General features: G+C 27.7%; 1 protein-coding gene across 2 annotated transcripts in view; it reads left to right on the top strand.

Moving 5' to 3' along the window:
- Positions 1–21,787, top strand: part of LOC136982548 (inositol hexakisphosphate kinase 1-like) — a 63,677-nt gene that overhangs the window by 18,691 nt on the left and 23,199 nt on the right. For both annotated transcript variants that reach the window (XM_067279046.1, XM_067279045.1), the window contains exons 4-5: positions 2,292–2,418; positions 2,482–2,617. In XM_067279046.1, coding sequence (XP_067135147.1) covers positions 2,292–2,418; positions 2,482–2,617 — 263 coding nt within the window. The remainder of the gene's footprint in view (positions 1–2,291; positions 2,419–2,481; positions 2,618–21,787) is intronic.

Raw genomic sequence — 21,787 nt, 5'->3', positions numbered from 1 at the left:
GAGAGCAGTCCTGAGCTCATCGAGGTTTCTGGGTGGGGGACAGAGACTTCCCACCCATCTTCCAAGAGCATCCCAAGAATTCTCTATCGGGTTCAAATCTGTAGACCTGGATGGCCAGTCCATTCTTTGGATTCCAATGTCTTGGATACTGAGTCATCAAGTTCACTCTGTGGGGACGAGCATTATCGTCCATTAAAACAAAATCTGTGCCTACTGTGTGAGCCATTGGACAAACATAATGCTCGAGGATCTCATTGCAATACCTTTGACCTGTTAAGGAACCTCCTTCAAAGACATGGAGCTCAGTGCACCCAGTGAGAGAGATGCCTGCCCAGACCATCACACCACCTCTGCCAAAGTTATCTTTTTCTCTTATGTTTTATGGCATATATCATGTTCCAGCCTCTCTCCAGTTAAAGCATCATTGAGAATCACTCTGTAGGCTAATGCAGGATTCATCTATGAAGAGAACTTTGCTCCAGTTGTGGTCTGTCCAGTCTTGGTGTTGACGACTCCAATTCAAGCACGCTTTTTTGTGGAACAGTGATAATGGAATACACACAACTGGGCATCTTGCATAAAGACCAACAGCAGCAAGCCTTCTGGATACAGTTCTGATAGAAATTCTTTTTCCTGAGGCTGATTTGAGTTCAAAAACAAGCATCCTGCGTGTTAGTCCTGTGTTGCATTTGGCAGTTACTTTCAAAAACTGGTCATCTTGCAGTGTGGTAACTCTTGGACGTTTTTCCATGGGAATTCTGAAGATATCCCCTCTAACTGTAAACTGTTTCCAGAGCCGTGAAATCACCATTCTTGAAACTTTCAGGTGCCTTGCTGCATCAGCTTGACTAAGCCCCATTTCCATCCATCCAATAGCACACCATCTTAAAGAATCATCTAAACGATGCCTAGAAGCCATTAGAATGTTAATGAATATGCCTTAATTAAAAAAAGCAGTTTAAATAAAGTTTGATTACAAAAAAAAAACAGCAAAGTCAAAGGAGCGTTCTAATCAGCAAACCACTAAAGATTGAATTAAATGTATGCAATTTGCATATTCACAATATATTTTGCTATTTTCTTATTTGTCATGTAAATTTGTATATATGTCTACATTTTCAAAATGTTTTGGCACTTTATTTCAAAAGTTATGAGGCAAAAACTACTTGTAACTTGACTTTTGCCCTCCAGTGTATAAGATGAATGCATTAGAAAAGCTTATGATGATAAAGGTTACAAATTTTAAAGAGTGTTTTGATTTTGATTGTGAATTTCATGAAATTTCTGTCAAATCAAAGCAATTGTTTAAAATTTAGCTTCAGATGGAAGAAAAGAATCTTATAAAATTGTTTTATCTGATAAATGATAGTAAAATTTTGATCCTCACTCTGCTTTTCCTCAATATTATGAATGAATATTCTGAGTGAAGATTCTGTAATATAACTAAATTTGAGTTAGTTCAACATGCACTTTCATTCCCAAGATAAATGGCAAAACAGTTTTATTCAAATTATACAGTATAGTTTATAGTTATATTATATTTAAATTTACAATATATATATATATATATATATTTTTTTTTTTTTTTTTTTTTTTTTGAGATATTTTATCATTGCCAAACTAAAATGTTAAAATATTACAAATAAATGTTTTCAAACAAAATTATAAATAAAATAAAGATTAAAAGCAAACCAAAATTCAAAGAAGTCAGTCCCTACATTTGGAGATTTTTACAATGATGATAAAATCATATTACATACATCATAAAGATTTTCCTCTGTGAATAATGCATGCAACAAAATCTTGATTGATGTCTCAAATTTCTTACAATTGAATTTTTGATAAAGAAAATGATGAATTCTTTACTATTATTGTATGTCAAACAGCATTTATTCTAAATTATATTGTGTGATGTACGAGATACTCGGCTTGATCTTTATCACATATTCAAAATTTATTTATTTAGTTTGTGATAATGAGCTTTCAGTCATTCTAAGAAATTCTTTTAGCATAAGTTCTATTATTTATTATTATTATTATTATTACATTTTTATGATCTTTATTTCAAATTATAAGATTTATTTGTATCAAAATATTCATTTTATCTTAGATATCACATCTTTCTTATTGTTTATTTTTGTGAATATTCATTTTTTTTTTAATTTTTTGAATGAAATTAAGGAATTGTGATCTGAACCACTGAAATATACAGTGAAGCATTGAAAATCTGGATGTCAAAAAAGTTTACTTAAAATCTGTTTGAAAATTAAATAAAACTATTTTTATTTTAGGTTGGTGGGCAGTCTTCCATTTTACAACTGGATGACACAACAATATGCAAATATCTCAATTTACAGGAATTAAATTTTTACACTTCTATTCCTGACCAATTAAAAGCACTGGTTCCAGATTTTAAAGGTAATTTTGTTTCTATTCTCATTTTTAAATGAAAAAAGTTATAAACAATAAATATACTTTTAGGAGTTGTTGAAGTTAATTTTACTGAAGATAGTGATGGATTTTTGATGCTAACTGCTCATCCTTCTGATAAATTTATATTGAATTCTCATTTGCAAACCTTACAACAAAATAGAAGTGAAAAAAAGACTAAATGCAGGTTTGTTATATTAAACTATCATACGATTATGTAACATTTATCTATATATTGATTAATGTTATTACTCAGAACAAGTAACTTTTTCCTGTTTTATTTTCAATTATATTAAGCTACTTCTTATAATACAATTTGATTTCAATCATGTAAATAACTTTTCTAATCTATTTTTTTAAAGATATCAATATTTTCCCATTGTACGTGACAAGTAAAATCTGTTACATAATTTAACCATTGGCTTCATTTGTTATTTTTTTTCATTTAAAGTTTGAACAGTATTGAATATTAAAATTTTAGTCTTATTTCATTAAATAAATTTTTATGTATTTTTTAAATCATATTTTAATCAAATGTTCAAGTTTTTTTGTATCTGGATCTAAAATGCCAATGAAATAATTGCAGTCAACTGACAAAAACTAAATCATATAACAATTATTCAACAACAGACATCTTATCAAGAATAAAGTTAGTATTACATATACATTCTGTCAAATAAATACCACGAATTGTTAAATAAAATATTGGTTTAATTATCCAAATTTATTTTGTTACCTTCAAAATAGGCCCCGTTTGATGCAAAACACTTCTACCAACGAACAGTCCAGTCATCAAAACACTTCTAAGTGCTTTCTGGTATGGCCTGCAGCTCCCTCTGTGAATTTGTTTTATTTCTTCAATTGACTCAAAACATTTTCCACAAAGTGGTAATTTGAGTTTGGGGAAGAGGAAAAAGTCACATGGGTCATATCTGGTTAATAAGGTGCTTGGTTTATAACATTTGTTGTGTTTTTGGTTAAAAAATTTGCATACAAGGATCAATGAGTAAGATGGCATGTTATCATGGTGCAACATCCAAGAATTGTTCTTCTACAAATCTGGCCTTTTCCAACAAACATTCTCTCAAATGCTTCAAAATGCCAAGGTAATATTGTTTGTTGGCTGTTTGTCTCTCTGGAAGAAATTCTGAGTGGACAACACCACAACAGTCAATATGACTTTGATTTTTGAGTGACTTTGACATGGTTTTTTCAGTTTTGGCTCATTCTCGAAGCACCATTTTGAAGCTTGTTGGCTGGTTTGCATGTCAAACTCATAAACCCACATTTCCTCACTTGTTATGATGTGTTTCATGAATGTAGGGTCCAAATTGGCTCATTCAAGCATGTCTTCAGCAACATTTTTCCAGTGTTCTTTTTGAAGAAAATTCATCTCCTTCAGAACAAGTTGTGCTGCAACATGTCTCATGCCCAAAACATCAACTAAAATGGTACAAACAGATTTGTGAGACATGTTTAGATTATGAACCATCCCTCTCAGGCTTGAATGAGGATTTTCCATTGCTATTTCCTTCACTTTGTTGATGTTTTTTCAGTTGAAGATGATGAAGGTCAACCAGAATGATGCAAGTCTTCCACCATTTCTTGGCCATCTTTAAATTCTTTGTATGCACGTGTTTTGGATAAAGCTGATTCACCATAAGCCTTCTGCAACATTTTCAATGACTCAGCACAAGAAATTTCATTGGCAACACAAAATTTTAGACAAACTCTTTGTTCAATATTTTTGTTCATTTTAAAAATCACAAAGCACACTTCACGTTCAATGATGAAACCAACAGTTGTAAATAAAATGGTTGACAGATGGCACTACAAATTCACATGAACATTAAGTACACTAGTGCCAACTTACAGGAAAAAGTTTGTTTTTATATCTTTTACACAGGTTTTTAAAATGGACAATTCCTGGTATTTATTTGACAGAATGTATACGTACACACTTGGAGATTATAAAATTAACAAATTTGCTATAAACTTATTACAAATAAAAACTTGCAGAGATTAATGTCAAATGAGCAGGATAACTATGCTGTTAGAATAAGCTTTTCTTGCCATCCATGACATGTTTTCTCAAAAACAAAATTTCTCTCTTCAGAGTTATTCAGAAGAATATCTTCTGTGCTTTGAGTTTTAGCTTTCAGATTTCATTTAATATTGCATAGAAATATTTGTTATATTCATATACTATAATTAATTAGCATAAACTTTGTTTATGGCAAGAATATTTCCATTTCCATTTGGAATCTTCTGGAAAAGCTCAAAAATAATTCATTTTAATTTGAAATAAACACTTGAAAAATTAGCAAACTAATGTATTGATAATAGAAAAACTTAATTCATACAATTTTTATTCATTTATTTTCATAGAAATTAAAGAAAATTCAAAAATGATTTTTACAAACAATATATATTTGAATTTATTAATTAATTTTTGTAATATTTACTAAGTCTATTCATTTAATACTTTAAAAAACTCGCTTATAATTTCTTGTCTATAATCACCAGGGATACAGAAGCAGTTTACCCAGGATCAAACTTTGAAATTGAAAAACTTTTTAAATTTGTTCTTAAGTAAATCCATCATGTTGTTTGTATCCCTTCCTGATGACAAAATTGAAATACCCTAAAACCTTGGCTATGGGTTGCCCTTGTATATAGGCCTCAAAAGTGAAAGTTGTAAAAGATATTGACTTCTTTGTGGCTAAGCCACTCTCATACACAGGTGCAACCTATAGCCAAGTTATTATGTTCAGCTCCAGAATAAAAGCCAATAGGGAAGGAACAGCATTATGAATAACTTTATTTATGTAAATTACTGCTCTGTGTACTAGAGTTAATGCTTGTGTGCTATGTTGTTTGTTATTTTTACCTATTTTCATGAATGTTTTAAAATTATCATTACTGGTATATGTTACTGCATTTTTTTTTTTTTATACTCTAGTTTTTATCAGTAATTGGGCTTTTCATGCCTTAGTTGCCCTTCAAGTCTTCCACCACTTCTCGGCCACATGGTCAAGTCTTCCACTACTTCTCGGCCATCTTTAAATTCTTTGTATGCATGTGGGTACCCTAAAACCTTGGTTGTAGGCCATGGCCTACAACCAAGGTTTTAGGGTACAGCAAAAATATTTACTAAGTCTATTGATTTTTCTACTTCTGTTTAATACTAGAAAGTATAAATAACTTCAGAAAACTTTTTAATCTTAAGGCACAAAATGGGTTATAGATTCAAGAAATAATATTTAATCTTGTTTTCATGAATTTACTTTAATTAAAATCTTCAGTGGTGATGCAGTCTCTACATGATCCCAAGCATAATTTATCTTAAATATTGAAAATAGACATTTAAAACTTAGAAAAACATATTATTCTAAAATATTACTGACAAGACTATGCCTTGTTTATAAAATCATGCCGCGGTCAACGGATACATATTTTAGAGGTATGAAGGAGTATATGTCAGGAGTTGCAATTTGGCACAGAGTATTAGGTGCCCAAATCGTGCGTGCACAAAAAAAAAAAATCGAACTTGTAGTCAAAAAAAATTTGATAGTCAAAATAAAATACAAAATGGCAACACTCTTTCACAAACAGGCACTAGTGCAAGATTTACGTTGCTCGTTGGGAAGTTGGAAATGCGAATGTTGGAAAATCAAATTTTGATAAACGAATCTTTGAAAAATCACATTTACCTGTCCCGTGTTATTCCTGACATATCTCTGGTCAAGACGTGCTGACCTTGACCAGTTGACCCGAGATATCTCATTTCAGCATTGGCATGTTTTTGAAACTAGATGGCACTAGTCGTTATAATTTTATATTATAAAACTAACTTCCAAAATATAATTTTTTTTTTGTTTTTACATTTATTAATAGATTTATTTTGTTTGTGCAAAATAAAAAAAATAATTTCAAACGCTACAATAGCTACGATTATTTTTTCAAAAAACGGGAAATTTTCATTAGGCATGGACAAAAATTCAACCCAGGGCGACACACAACAGAGAGAATTTTGACATTTGATAGGTTAATTTCATCGAAAATGCATTGTAAATGAAAATGCTTGTGAAAATGCTTGTGGTCACGGCTGTAGCCAAGACCGGTGAAGTTTGAACAATCACGCTCAAAACCAGTGATCCCAAAGAAGATTGGAGAATGAGAACGAGACCCGCCATGAGCATCGAAGTGATCCCACTTAGTAGCGAGTCTTTGAGACATAGTCTTGTCCGAAATATGGTCTTGCTGTTTTACTTGTCTTTCTTCTTATTCTACAGTTTTTTCATTGTATTAATATTTTTCAAATAAAAAAAAAATGTTTGGGATTTTGAGACTCTACATCATCATTATTTTAATTCTGTTTATTCATACAGTATTTCTAAAAATAATTCATGTTACCATAATAACAATACACATCTTACATGATTATTAATTTTTTTAATTACTTTGCATTTTCTTGTAAACATGTAAATGTATTTATTGTTTTTATTGAAACAAAATAAAATAATATATAAAACTTCATACTAAACATTAAAATTTATATATTTTATAGAGCTTATTGATTTAAGAAGGGAAAGTGGCTTAATCACATGCCAAAAAATTCCCTCTCCAAGTAACAGTTGTTTAATTTTTCATTATTTCTTATTATTTTCATTATTATTATTATTATTTAAATATATATATATATATATATATATATATTTAAAAAATTTGACCTGTTTAATAATTTCTTAAATACTATGCATGCTTGAAGTAAGTTAGTTTGATTATGCTATATAATAAGTGTGAATATAAAATTTATTAAATACTAATTGTTAAAAAATAATTATGCAATAACAAAAACATAGTATAAAGAAATTCAAATTTCTGAAGAACCAGACCATAAACAAATACAGATACTCCTCACTTTACGACCTATCAGCTTAATGACCACTTGCACTTACGACCAATTGAGTTTCGACCTGCAATTAGGAGAATCTTCTTTCTCAGCTTCAGTGTCAGTCAGTGGCGAATGGTGACATGCGCACTAAGCATACTATAATAGTCTTATCTATATATATAATAGAAACAATAATAATAATAATAATAATAATCATCATCATCATCATCATCATCAGTGCAGAGCCCAAACGGTTAGGAGTTGAAAGTTGAAATTTGGTACACAGTTAGGGTACATCACGAGAACGCACACTAAGAAGGGATTTTTCGAAATACCTCCCCACGGGGGAGAGGGACAGGATTAAGGCTTAACACTTCCATTAACAATGAAAGTGTTAAGTAACAATGCAATTGTTAAGAGAAAGCGACGTGCAAGACACAGATGCAGTTTTTTTCATTTTTGTGGGAAATCGAACATATTTTTAGACCCATCTAAAAATTCTGTAATTAGTCTGGAAACAGGGGGACCCAATTCTTGCATTCTGTGAAAACAGGTAAGGTTGACTGTAAAGTAATAATCTTAATTTTCGCTAAAACGGTTAGGAGTTAAAAGTTGAAATTTGGTACAAAGTTAGGGTACCAAATTTAAATACCAAAGTGTTAAGTAACAATGATAGTGTTAAGTAACAATGGAGAACGAGAAAAAGCAACGTGCAAGATTTACGGGCTCTGGAAAAAAAAGAAAAAAGAAAAAGAGTAATATGTTAGAACACATTCAATTTTCAAATTCGACCTTTCTTTAGAAAAACTTAGTTTGTTGATGAAATTACTCTTTTTCTTTTGTGACTATAACGTAATAATCTTAATCTTCTCTATCGTTACTTTTGCCCGAGCAATGCCGGGTCTACCTGCTAGTAGTACTATAAAAGGCTAATAGCATACAAATAGTCTTTTTATGAATAAATTTGAAGTTTGTTGCATAATTTGTATAATTTTACAACGATCCTATATTCTCTGTGCAAGCTCCTCTCTTATCAACCAATTCACTTAACGACGTAGTTGTTGGAACGGAACTCCGTCATAAAGTGAGGAGTGCCTGTATAACACACCTTCAAGCCTGTAATGAGTCCAGCAGAACAGTGTGCAATTCACTTTTACAGAACAGTAAAGTGAAGTATACATCATTCTACTGGACTTATTACAGGTTTGAAAGTGTGTTTTAAATAATCAAATCATAAATCTCTCCACATGTAAGTGGATTCACGAGTATTTGGCATCAGTCCTACTTTCGACACACTGAGACAATAAGGTTTTATTTTCTGGATGTTGACGGGTTGAGAAATATGGAACAATGTATCTGTTGATTTAAGAAAAACAGCACAAAAACACATTTTAATATATGAAATGTGAGATACTTATACCGTATTTTCACAAAATGACCAACATGCCACACAAAAATGAGGAGACCAGCATGCTAGAAACCCTGGGGTTACCGGCATGCTGGTTAAACTGTGAATAAAATGTAAAATTAATCAGATCTAACAAAACTAGTTGTTAATTAAATGTTAAAGAAAACATTCTTCTGAGTACAATAAAATAAAAACATTGTAATTTGACTGACTTAAAATCAGGGAGAGAGTTTTCATTTACAAGACAATAAAACAATGACATTGATAGTAGTACTAGTTAGTGTGGGCTACACTGACTGTCTATCCTGACCTTAAAAATAATGCCTTCCTTTCAAATTTCACACAAAGCTGATGTTAAATTAATAGGCATAAGCCAAGATAATTTACAGATAGTTTCTTAATCTTTATTTTTTATTTTTGCATTTTTGAATCAAATAACAATAAAATACACACAAAAAAAAAACACTTTTGGAATTTCAAGAGTATTTTACATCATTAGAAAGAAGACAGAATGAAGAAATTAAATGTATAATCATAGTTATTGATGTAATGCTTGACAGTTTCACAGTTTTAGAATAAAAACTCTTTTTTTTTTTTTTTTTTTAATGCATTCTCTAGAGAGGGATGTATAACCTCACTTAAACCAGCATGCCAGCGTTCCCCTGGGATAAACCGGCAAGCCAGTCATTTTGCTAAAATATGATAGTAGTTTGAAATTTGATATATTTATTTTTTTAAATTAACGTAGATCAAATTATGTAAAAATATCAACAAAATACAACAAAACTAAAGTTTCTGACTTAGTTAGAAGCTCTAAAGAGATACAATTAAACTGTTACACCATATTTTTGATGCTTTTTATGACATTACAATTGTAAATTATTCAAATCCTATGAAATTCATACCATTATCTGTGTTTATGGAGTTGATTATCACTGCAGTGTCTAAATTTAACATTATAAAATTAAAAATGATAATTTATCATGTATTATTTACAATTTAAATTTTATACTTAAAATTCATTGTTCTCTTTGTTGTTAAAGTGAATGTTGATATTTAATACTTACACTTCATCATTTTATATCAGAAATGATCATAAAATTAACTCTCGTAAGTTTCTGACTAAGCTCAATATACATATATATATATAAATTATTGTTTTCTTGATTATTTAATAAATATTAAATAATTGAGTATAAAAAATGTAACATTTATTTATTTTCATTATCTTTATTTTAAAATTTCCTGTGATGACCTTATAAATTTTTTTTCATATTCATCAAGATGTTTACTATAAGGTCATTCCATTTCAGTTCAACCATGGCCTTCCAGCTGAATATTACAGAATTTCATGAAATTTTGCATGAAAATTACTTATAATGTGAAATGTAAGTATACAGAATTGTAGATTTCTTAATCATTTAATGACAGATTAATGGCAACCTAAACCTATCTTTAAATCTCAGTTAAATATCGAAAAAGGTAAACTCCCAAAAAACTATCATTTTTGTATCTTGATTGCATTGCAATGAAAATAATTTTTTATTTTTATTATGATAACAATTAAAAGTGTCTCTAGGATTCATTACAAAGTTTATAATTCTAAAATTAATCTATAAGTAGTGAATTAGTATACTATTATTTAGATGTAAATCCTCTTGCTGAGATTATATTTGTGAACGTGCTAATATAATTTGAACAAAATAAATAGTATGGCAGATAAAAACAGTAAATGTCTTTCCATTTTTAATACAGATACTCATAATAATTAGATTTTTTTCAAAGGCATCTTTTGCTTGGTGCATTAAAAAATAAGATCGAATTAGCATTATTTTATTTATATGTAGAACCTTTCCAGTTCAGTAATACGGATCATAAGATAGGCAATTGTTCAGAGAATAATCTTTGTGAATGCAATCATATTTAATATTTAAGATTAGTGTTTTATTGATTTGATTAAAAACTAGACAGAACATGTAAAATCCAGAAAAATATTTGTTGTAGAAAACTTTGAAATAAAAAAAAATCTAATCATTTGACTGTGTTATGATTAAATGTATCATATGAAACTGTAAATGTTCCAAATTTAAATTATAGTTAAAACTAAATTGCTTGGGGGTTTCCACCAAGCAATTTAGCTTTAACTTAGACCATTTACAATTCAGATAATTATAAGTAGTGAATAATATAAGAATCCACACAATTATTAGAAATTTATAATTTAATTATCTATTATATAATAGATTTACATATTTATTATTTTTATCAATTTTATATAAAAAAAACTCTTTGTAGAAGTTTCAAGTAAAACTTCAAATGGAGATTTTGTAAAACTTATCCTAGTTTACATACAGTTAGCATTTTAATATGAAAATTATACATACATGCATACATGTAATTGCTAAATAATGATTTTAATTAAGATTGTTAGAATTCAGTATTTAGTTTACTTACCTCACATAAGACATAAATAATAATGAAGATATTCTTTAAAAAATTGTGTTGCTATTGGAATTCCTACAATATACTTACATTACAATAATAATTTTATATCATTTATATAATAGTTAACAATATGCTCATTTATATGTTTAGCTAGTATTATTAAAGTGCTTCGTTGTTATTACAGTGGATTCTTGATCCATCGTTTTTGGCGAGACTTGGGGAAAACGACTGATGTGGGAAAACAATTAACATGGGAAATTTATGACATTGATGTATTTATTGTTTTCTTGTATGAAATATGTATTTTCTGACGATACACTTATACGATGGCTTTCGTCGTATAGGTGTATCGTACATAAAACATACACATACAGAGTGACACACACAAAACCAAATAAAAAAATAATTGTGCATGCTTGTGCTAGCAGCCTTGTATCTTGAAAACAAAGTTGTGAATCCTTAATTTTTATTGTGTTTTTAATTTCCTCATTTCATATTATGTAAACTGAGAAAGTTCAATCAAAATTGACTGATCAAATTTTGAGAATGAACTCAATTCTGTAAGCCACACAGAAGAGGCTTTGCTGAATCTATGCCTTAAAATGTAACATTTACAAAAAAGATTAATATCTCATTTTCTAATTCATATTTCTTAATAAATTAGGCAATATTTTTATTTTCCAATTTCATTGTGTTGAATAACTCCAACAATTCAGGAGTAGTAGCAAGTTTGAATGATGACTGGATGCCATGTTTGCCTTTATTCTAGAAAATTCTAGCCTAAATATCATAAAATTTCAAAAACCACATGGAAAAAGTTTTATAGACACGTCGAGACGTCTCTAGTTGTCTGTAAAGTCACATTTATCCGTAAATATACAAACATACTACAACGAGGCAAACTTGTAAAACATATATGTATACGTGCTTTACTTCGTAGCCTACCATTTCTATTGTGTATATATATGAGAGTACTCATCAAAGGGTTAAAGCACTATACAAATATCAATTATATGCCTTTGTGTCCTTATCTTATGTTTAGTACGTAATTTGTCTACAAGGACTTATTTTATTATTAGGAGTTTAGGACTTATCATACTGGTGACTTGGTTCTGCATTTCAAGAAAACATAAGTCACCAATATAATAAGTCCTTGTAGACAAATTATGTACTAAACCCTATACAAATACTTTATATTAGTTAATAAATGTCAAAAAATTATAAATGCTATTTTATTGGTAATGGATAAAACACTGAGTACAGATTGTGTTACACAAAGTACAAACATGTTTATTTAATGAAAGAATTATTAAATTATGTTTATAGATTTCAGTTATAAATCTATTAATATTTTTATTTTAGATATTTTAAATTGTAGCAAAATTATATAATGCATTATTTCATTATTTTTTGTCTTAAATTTTTTATATTTTCTATAATTTAGGAATGTTTTTATATTAAATTTATGTGTTGTGTATAGAGAGATCAAAAAAATTGTTGTATTCCACATTGTAGTTTAGATGGAAATAAGTCTGATTAAATCCAATAAGATTTTAAGGATAGTTTGCCGTTTAGTAATACTTTGGAGGATGCTGCATTGAAATTTGCTTATTATTTAATTTTATTTTTTAGTCTTCTTACATAATTATTGTGTTTGCATATTGATAATTATATATTTTTTGGAGAACTGAAGACATGAAAAACAAACACTAGCTAGTAGCTTGCACAATTTATAGTAGCAATTACCATATCTTCTATAAAAAGAATGTTCCTTTAAATTTAAAAAAATTTTGTTTTGTTTCATTCCTGCTATTCCTGAAGAAGTTTATAATGTCTCAAGTGAAAGTACTCAAACTTGATTAAATGTTTATTCATATGTTTGTGTGAATTTTTTAAAACTCATTTCTAAGTATTACAATTCTTAATTACTATATATTTTCTATTGTTAGACTTTGTTAAAAACAAAATGAAATTAGATAATATATCCAAAAAAGCAACCTTATTTTCTGACTTATTACAACTAGATTTGATTTTATTTTATTTTTACTGAAAATTATTAAAATGGAAATATAAGTACAGTAAGGTCTTGTTACATACAGGATTGATATACACAGATGTGTGTTTGAGCAGATAGCACATGATTAGTGTAACACTTGGATGCAAGGGTAATTCAGACTAAGACACATGCTAATTATTTCTATTGTGAAATTCATTATATATCATAAAAACATAAGTAAAACATTTTTGTTTTTCTGTTAATTGTAAAGGATTACATAAATATCCAGGCAATCATCTGGAAGTATTTAATGTTACAAACAAATTTACATAGAATTTTATTTTACATAGTACCTGCTGACATGAAATCCACCTGTAAAACAAATCATACTGTACTTAATATCTGTTTTCTGAAAAATTAGAGATTCTTGTAGAATATCTTGATATTTGCATTTTATTTATATTGAATGTATTGAAGGAAACAATCTTTCAGCATTACAATAATTTATGAACACAAGCACAAGCAAGTGTATTTTCTTCAATATACTTATACAGGGTGGGCCAGCGAAAACGAAACGGCAGAGTGTTCGTGTTCGTCCAAGCAAAGCGCTCGGACAGGTCGATTTTACTCTCGAGGGGACATCTTTTGCAATAAAGTTTTTGCGATTCTGAATACAACAGACAACAAAAAATTTTAAAAACTTATTTATTTTGTATTAACTAAACAAACATTTATTTCGAAAAAAATGTTTGTTTAGTTAATATTCAGAATCGTAAAAACTTTATTGCAAAAGATGTCCTCTCGAGAGTAAAATCGACCTGTCCGAGCGCTTTGCTTGGACGAACACGAACACTCTGCCGTTTCGTTTTCGCTGGCCCACCCTGTATAGTGGTGTCAGGTGCACCAGAAATCTTTACATCATATTTTATTTATCAAAAAAATATAATTTATGTTTAAAAATATTTTTATTTCTTTGCAAAATATCCCATAATAGGTTTTTTTAAAAAATCAACATTTTTATGTCAGTGAGTAAATAAATGACCTCATTTTAGAAGACAATTTTCTTTTTAAATCCAAAACTTATATCATTTTTTATGTAGATTTTCTAATGATATAGTATATCATTTAACATTTAAAAATATGTAGTGAATATTTAAATAATAATATAATCGACTACTAAAAATACACACTTAGACTTGCATAAAAACTTTTACCGTAATTATTTTCAGTCACGTGACCGTGATGTTTTATGTCGAAGCAGGGTGTAAAACAAGTCGAGCAGTGTTCAACTTTCAACTCAAATACGTTCATAAATTTGTACTATCAACCAAACCATGGTGAGAAAATTGATGGGAAATGAGCTTTCATGTATGTTCTCTCATGGCTACTTTGTAAACACCTAGAATAGATTTGGAAAGATTTATCAAAAACATTTGAAAGTATCCACATATCTTTGATAAGAGGCATCCCGATTATAAGAATGGATGCCTAGAACAAGCGACATGGATGGCCATGAAAAAATTCTTCAATTTAGGTGACTATAGCTAAGCATAATATTTTAGTATAGTGCAGTATAGTATCTTAATAATTTGATAATAAAAGTTAATATAAAAGTAGAGATTATTTTTACTACATTTGTAATTAAAGTACAAAAAAGTTGTAGAATATAAATATTGTCTTTATGTCAATATATCACATATACAACTGTACCATGAATAGTACCGTTGCCGTAAAAGCTTTGCTAGTGCAACCGGACCTCCACTGCAATCCAAATGCAAGTGCAAATAGATCACATGATTAAAAGTAATTACAGCCAGGGTTTTTATGCAAGTAGAATCTTGGCCTTATATTCTAAAGTAAATGTAAAATAACAAGATTTCTAAGCAGTTATTTGATTTTTAGTTTTATGAAATTTGAGTACTGCATAAATAATTTTATAATCCTTATAATCCTCCTATAAACTTTTTTTTTTTTTCATCATACGTTACATTGGTTGTGAGTCAAACACAAGGTGATAATGGAGTATTCGTAGGTCTTAGATTACGTATTTCTTAGGTCGGGCAAAAGCATACGTATATATATTATGGAAAGATTCACACAAAACAACCAGGTAGTCAACCACATTTAAAAGAATCAAAAATCATACAGAGAAAGTAGAATGGATGAATCAATTCTATTTTATTTATATCATCAAATCACATTTTCCTTACTATAAAATTGAAATTAGAATGATAATCTGAACGTCTGGGCGGAAAGTTCACTTTTTTGAGAGTTAATAGCACAAACTCGGGTTATAGTTAAACACGAATAAACTTATCAGTTACGAACAATAAATATATTATATACCATTTAATTATTAACAAGTGTAATCAGTTGTTTTGAATTAAAAACAATCTTTTGAATGCCTTGGTTTTGGTCATCTTAAGTATGGATGGTTGTAAGTTGGGACTGTGTGTTTGTTTATTGTATAACAAATAAATATATTATAAAATGTAATTACAGTAATGATTGCTTGTTTTTATTTATTTATTTTATTTTTTGTTAAATGAGAATAATTTTAGGAAATATTAAATCTATATTTATTTTCATTGAAGCTTTAATGTGTATTTTTTTACTCTAGATTGGTTTGTGCTTAGGGGTCAATAGAATCATATTTCTGATCATATTTTCAAAATAGAAAATCATGCCAAGTTAATTCTCTTTTTCCAAGAAAGTGTTTTTAATTCCATTCCAAGATTTCATCATATTATAAGGAATTTTTTTATGCAAAATTACTAAATCTTTTTAAATTTTAGATCTAATTTAAACAATTTGATTAGTTTCATTTTAGAAAAAGAAATATAAGTATTTTCTTCATAAATTAAAATAAAATAATAATGAAAAATTATAAAAACAATTATTTATTCATTATTTACAGAACTTAGAAAAATAAATTTTGTTATTAGTAATCAGTATCATTAATACTAAATTTAATCACAACAAAACAAATAATACAATTTTTAATTAATGCCAAATGATCGTCTGGATTTCTTGGACTATTATAAGGTCAGTTTAATAAAAGTGGCTTTAATACAACCAAACAAATCTGGCAGATCATTTGGCATTAACTAAATTTAATCATCAGTAAATTAGAAACAGTGTAATTGTAGAACATAAAACTGTAGATTACAATTACTTCCCTTGTCACATATTATTTAAACACAAAAAAAGTAAAATTGTGAAAAATGAAAATAGAATGCATAAGACAAATAATAAAAATATTATTGATTGAATGTAAAAAAAATAATTACAGACATGTAAGCATGTTTATAATTATTAAGTTTGTACGTGTCGGTAATTTTTTATTTTAATACGACATATTTATTGGCATAATTGTTGACAAAAACATATTTATATTTTATTAAGAACACAAACATAGACTGTCAAAAATGATGTCTTCACTTGTTCTTTTTCACACCAGGAACTAATCTAAAACATGCTGAAGTTCAGTCTTTTGTCTGAGGGTATAACCTCAGTAAATGTATGTAAATATAAATGTAAACAAATATTTACATTTGTTTTCTCTGGTACAATAGCAATACTTTCCTTTGCAGACAAATAGAGTATTATATAAAATACAAAATTTTACTATTATTGCTTGCTCGAATTTGTTCAGATTAAACTATTTCTCTGAATTTTAAATATTTAATTTTAAAATTCTTTAAATTAAAATTTGTTAAACGTAGCTATTTTTCTAATTTTGTTATTCCGAAACTAAGTTATATTCAATATGAATACAACATACGGTATTCCATACGTATTATCTGTTTACTCTCAAAAGTGGATAAAATTTTTTTTTCAATATTTTGGATATTTTAAACAATATTATCGCCATAATTAAAATTCAAGTCAGTAAATTTAGTATTGAACTGTCAAAGTAAAATGTATAATTATTAACTTTATTATTAGATGGCAATTATTTAAAAAGAAAGATTATCTGATAACTTTGCTTCAAAACTGTTTTAGTAATATCATATTACAAGGTTTGTATTGACACTTTTAAATTTTGATGGTAAATTAAAGGGGGTGGGGAGATAAATGGGATTGTGTGTTGTATCTCAGGCAGGGTTGGATTAATGACAATTTTACTCTTTATTAGCATTTACAATTTTTTATGTAATTCATCCCTAGCCTTAAAATTAAGTTTTTTGCAATTTTATAATAATTAAATATATAAAAAGTTTTTAAATAAAATATCATAACAGATGGTGCCACTGTTTCCTGGAAAGTTAAGCAACTCGTTACTAGATGTGTTAATATTTAAAAATATATATATATATATATATTTCAAACCAACTTCATAAAAACATGTAGAATAATCTCAGAATTAAAATACCACGACTGTTCCCTCAGAACATCTTTTGAATTTTGTTGTATTTTAAATAATTTAGAGTCTGACTAATTAATTATTTAACATAATTTGATATTTTTAAGTAGTGATTACTGTAGATGTGTTTTTGTTTTTATATTTTTATAATTTATTTTGACACTAATTTGAGATGTTCTTAATACAGAAATGAAATGAGACTTCACTATTATGCCAGCTAATAACTTTTCAAAATTTTTAGGAGTTATTACAGAACTATTACTAACACATTTATTATGCTGGCCAAGACAATACTTTGGCCTAGATTTTTCAAAGAATACATTTTTGGTTGCAGGTGTCAGTTTTAAGAATAATTGCTAACATCGAATCTTGCTACTGCTGCTAACGGTTGAATCTGTCAGAAATGGTAGCAGTTATAAAATATATAATTTTTCACTTATGATAAAGTATGGAAAAATTACAGAAAGAAGCAATAAAATATTCCAAAAATATTAAAATTTGATTAAAATTAAGATATATATATATATATCTGTTTTCTTAATTTACATTGTTTATATTCTATCGTAGAAATAAAATTAAATTTAGCAAATATAACAAAAATGTCAAATTTAATGCATATGTATATTTTTAACACAAAACAATCGTGTGTCTTCAGAAAAAGCATAAAAATGTTCAAGCAATCCCATTGCGATTGTTACTCAGTTTTCACTGGCTGAATAAGACCTTACACAAGTATATAATCTCTTACTACATACTAGAAATTAAATGTTAAAGTTTATAAATAGCATCATGGATAACTTGTTTAAATCTAAACAAATATCTCTTTGTCTACACGTCTTGATTATTTATTTATATTTCTGAAAAAAATTTTTATTAAAATAGATCGTTAAGTTCCTCAGAATACTTCAGTTTTGCCAACATCTAATTTTGCTGAGCTTAAACTTTTTTTATTTTTACAAACGTTTTCAACCTATTTAATAGGCCATCATCAGGATAATATTAAACCTGACGATGGCCTATATTAAATAGGTTGAAAACATTTGTAAAGACGAAAGAATTTTAAGCTCGTCAAAATTAGGTGTTGGTGAAACTGATGTGAATTATTTGCTGAGAAAGTGGTGGATAGATAGTTCCTGAGAATAGTTAGCTTACATATAGAAATAGACTTAAATGGTGAAATAAAATTTATATTTGAAATTTTTGTTATACATAAGTATTCTAGTGGGGGATGTAAACTTATTTTCTATATTTTTTTTGTTCTTTGACTTAATATTAATTGCTTTGTTTGTTTTTATTTAAAATATTTGGTTAGATATTTGTTATAATGTGTTGATATGCATAGATTTGGAATTATATTTTTGTAAATAACTTGTAAAATTTCTTAAAATTACTTTTTTCTTTGTTACGTTTGACTCGAAAAACAGACGACGAGCTTTTTAAATTTAAATTTGTTTGTTCGAACTGGTATCAAACTGTAGTATTTACATTTACTTCAATTGAAAGCACTTTTGAAACAATAAATCTTCAATTTCTGTACTTTGATCTATTTTGTTTTTGATTTAACGTATGAAGTGTTTCTTTAAATTTGTTGAAGTAAATTAAGCAAATGAAATCTCTGCAATCCTCTTGTATTTAAAGAAGAAGAATTATTGCCACATATTAAATTTATTGCAGGAAATTGATGATACATATCTAATTTTCAGACTTTCATGGTTGTTTTTTAATAATAAAATACTTATAAAGTGTATTACATTTTACATATACATTTAAAAACAAAAATACAGATAGGCATTTGTTAATTTAGAGTTAACCTTATAAAAAACAAGCAATAGAAAGACATTCTAAAATGTTTACAATTATATGTACTGTTGCACGTACTTAGGCCAACCATAATTTCCTGGTACTAAAACGGGACAGAAGATCGGGGCCGATAAATACGTGCCTTCTCTTATTAAAATTCTGTCGAGAGATATAGACGAGTGTTATTAGCAGTTTTTTAATACATAATTAATTATATTAATATAATGGCATAAAAAAATATATAAATCTAAAAGATTTTACTTTTGAAAATCTAATAACAAAAAATGTTATTTTATTACAATAAAATATTATAAAACACAAAATATTTTTATTGTTAAAAAAATTTTTGTTGTTTAATGTAGCTTTACCTGGTCAGACGAGCATATTTTTTACGTGAACTTATTTTGTCAAATAGATTATGGTCACTTCCAATTTTATCATTAAACTTATTGCATTGTATGTAAGAATTTTTGTTTTATAATTAGCATTGTTTATGTGGCTTCAATATTTAATTTTGACTTCTCTTTTGAACAAAGGGAATTCACGAACGAGTAGACTCTTTTCACAGAAGCTGTAGTTCCTAGAAAACAAAGACCAATTTTATCAAATTATTAAAATCTTGGAATTTAAGATCCTTTTTGTGCATTTGTTAAGTATTTTGATCCACCCATTAACTACAATGAGTTTTTTCTTCGTTCTGTTTTTTCATATGTTTGGTCATAATTTATCATCATCTTGCCTTAGTGCCTATTGATAGAATAACCTAATTTTGACTGTTTTTGTTTGTGTGATATGTTACTTACATTTACCAAAATTATTTTGCATTTTTTGCCACGTAGGCATGTTCGTGTTCCATTCAAATTTATGACTTACCGATGCAGAATAAACATTTTCTAACAAATAATAATAAATATTGTCAATAATTCATTGCAAAAGAATACAACATACAAATGCATTTAATATACAAATTAAAGATCTAAATTTTTTGATTTTCAAAAAAGGGGCAAAAGTGAAAATTTTACTAAAATGGCAGGATGGATGGGACAGAGCTAAAATTGGTAATGTTCCATTCAAATAGTATGGGGGTCAACTAACATATAGTATTTATTAGGAAAAGGAGAGTAGTATTTATGAGTTGCTTTTTTTTTCTTATTCCTAATAAATAAATAATGTAAATATTAATTTATAAACAATTTTTGATTTAATTTATAAATCCTCTATTTTATTTTTAAATTTTATTCTTGTCAAAAAGGAGTGTAATTTTAAGACTTTTTGGTTTTTTCAGTAGGCCCATATAAAAATTCAGCTCTTTGTTGCAGGATTAAATCAATTCCAATCTTCTCTGTAAATGCTTACATACATTTTATAATTAGTTTAATAATTTATAACTTTTCTAAATTTAGTAATATATCTTTCTGTTATTTGTTTGAACATGTGAGGTTATCATTGAGATCTATTTTTAATATTAAAGATAACTTTCATAGAAACTGATACAAATTCTTAAATTTGAATATTTCTTAATTGATTTGTATACTAATTATATGATGAATATATGCAAAAAATAAGATTTATAATAGAGAAAATAACCAATTTATGGCTAAGACTATGAATTAGTAGCTATTTACTTAATTTTTTTTTCATTTATGCTATTACATTCTTTATTAACATAACAATTTTTACCTAACTTTTTAATCTGCCCAAATAAGTTAGTATTTGCTTGAGTTTGATATTTATTTCTACATTTGTAAGTCTTTTAAAATATCACCTTAAATGTAATTAGTTACATCAACCTTTGATGAATTTGAAAACAAATTTAAGTATTAAAAATTATATTATTGATGAGACTATGTCTCGTCTCTAAAATAGAGGTATGAAGGAGTACTTGTCAAGAGTTGCAATTTGGCAGAGTATTTGGTACCCAAATTATGTGCACGTAAAATAAACCAGTCGGGACCGAGAACCGGGTCAAAAGTAAATACGAAATGTTGAGACTATTTCTACAAACAGGTGCAAGTGTGAGTGTGTTGCTTGCACTCTCCAAGACACTGTCTCGTCCCAGAAATGGCTTCACTGTTTTACTTGTTATTGTAATTATTACATTGTTTTATTGGAAGAATAATAAACTTTATATACTAATATTTTTCTATAAATGATATTTTTAATGTAATAATTTTGTGTATTTAAGTGAAAATAAATCTTAATGTCAAATACTTGAAATTAGAAAATAATTTTTAAAGGATATCCCAAAATAGAAAAAAAAAAAATTGAATATTTTTCTTAATTGCTAATAGTTAAAATAATTTTGATAAGAATCTTAAGAAATTAAGAATTTTGATAAGTTCGGATTTATAACTTAATGTATGACACACAACAATTTTATAACCATTTTATATTAAGAGTGCTTTTGTCTGTTTAAGACCTTTTCGGTTATAAGTCATTCAAAAG

The sequence above is a fragment of the Centruroides vittatus genome, unplaced genomic scaffold (assembly GCF_030686945.1).
Source record: "Centruroides vittatus isolate TY-2023 unplaced genomic scaffold, ASM3068694v2 contig_854, whole genome shotgun sequence".
Classification (NCBI taxonomy): Eukaryota; Metazoa; Arthropoda; class Arachnida; order Scorpiones; family Buthidae; genus Centruroides; species Centruroides vittatus.
The sequence above is the reverse complement of the archived record's forward strand: the minus strand, read 5'-3'. Positions and strand labels throughout refer to the sequence as shown.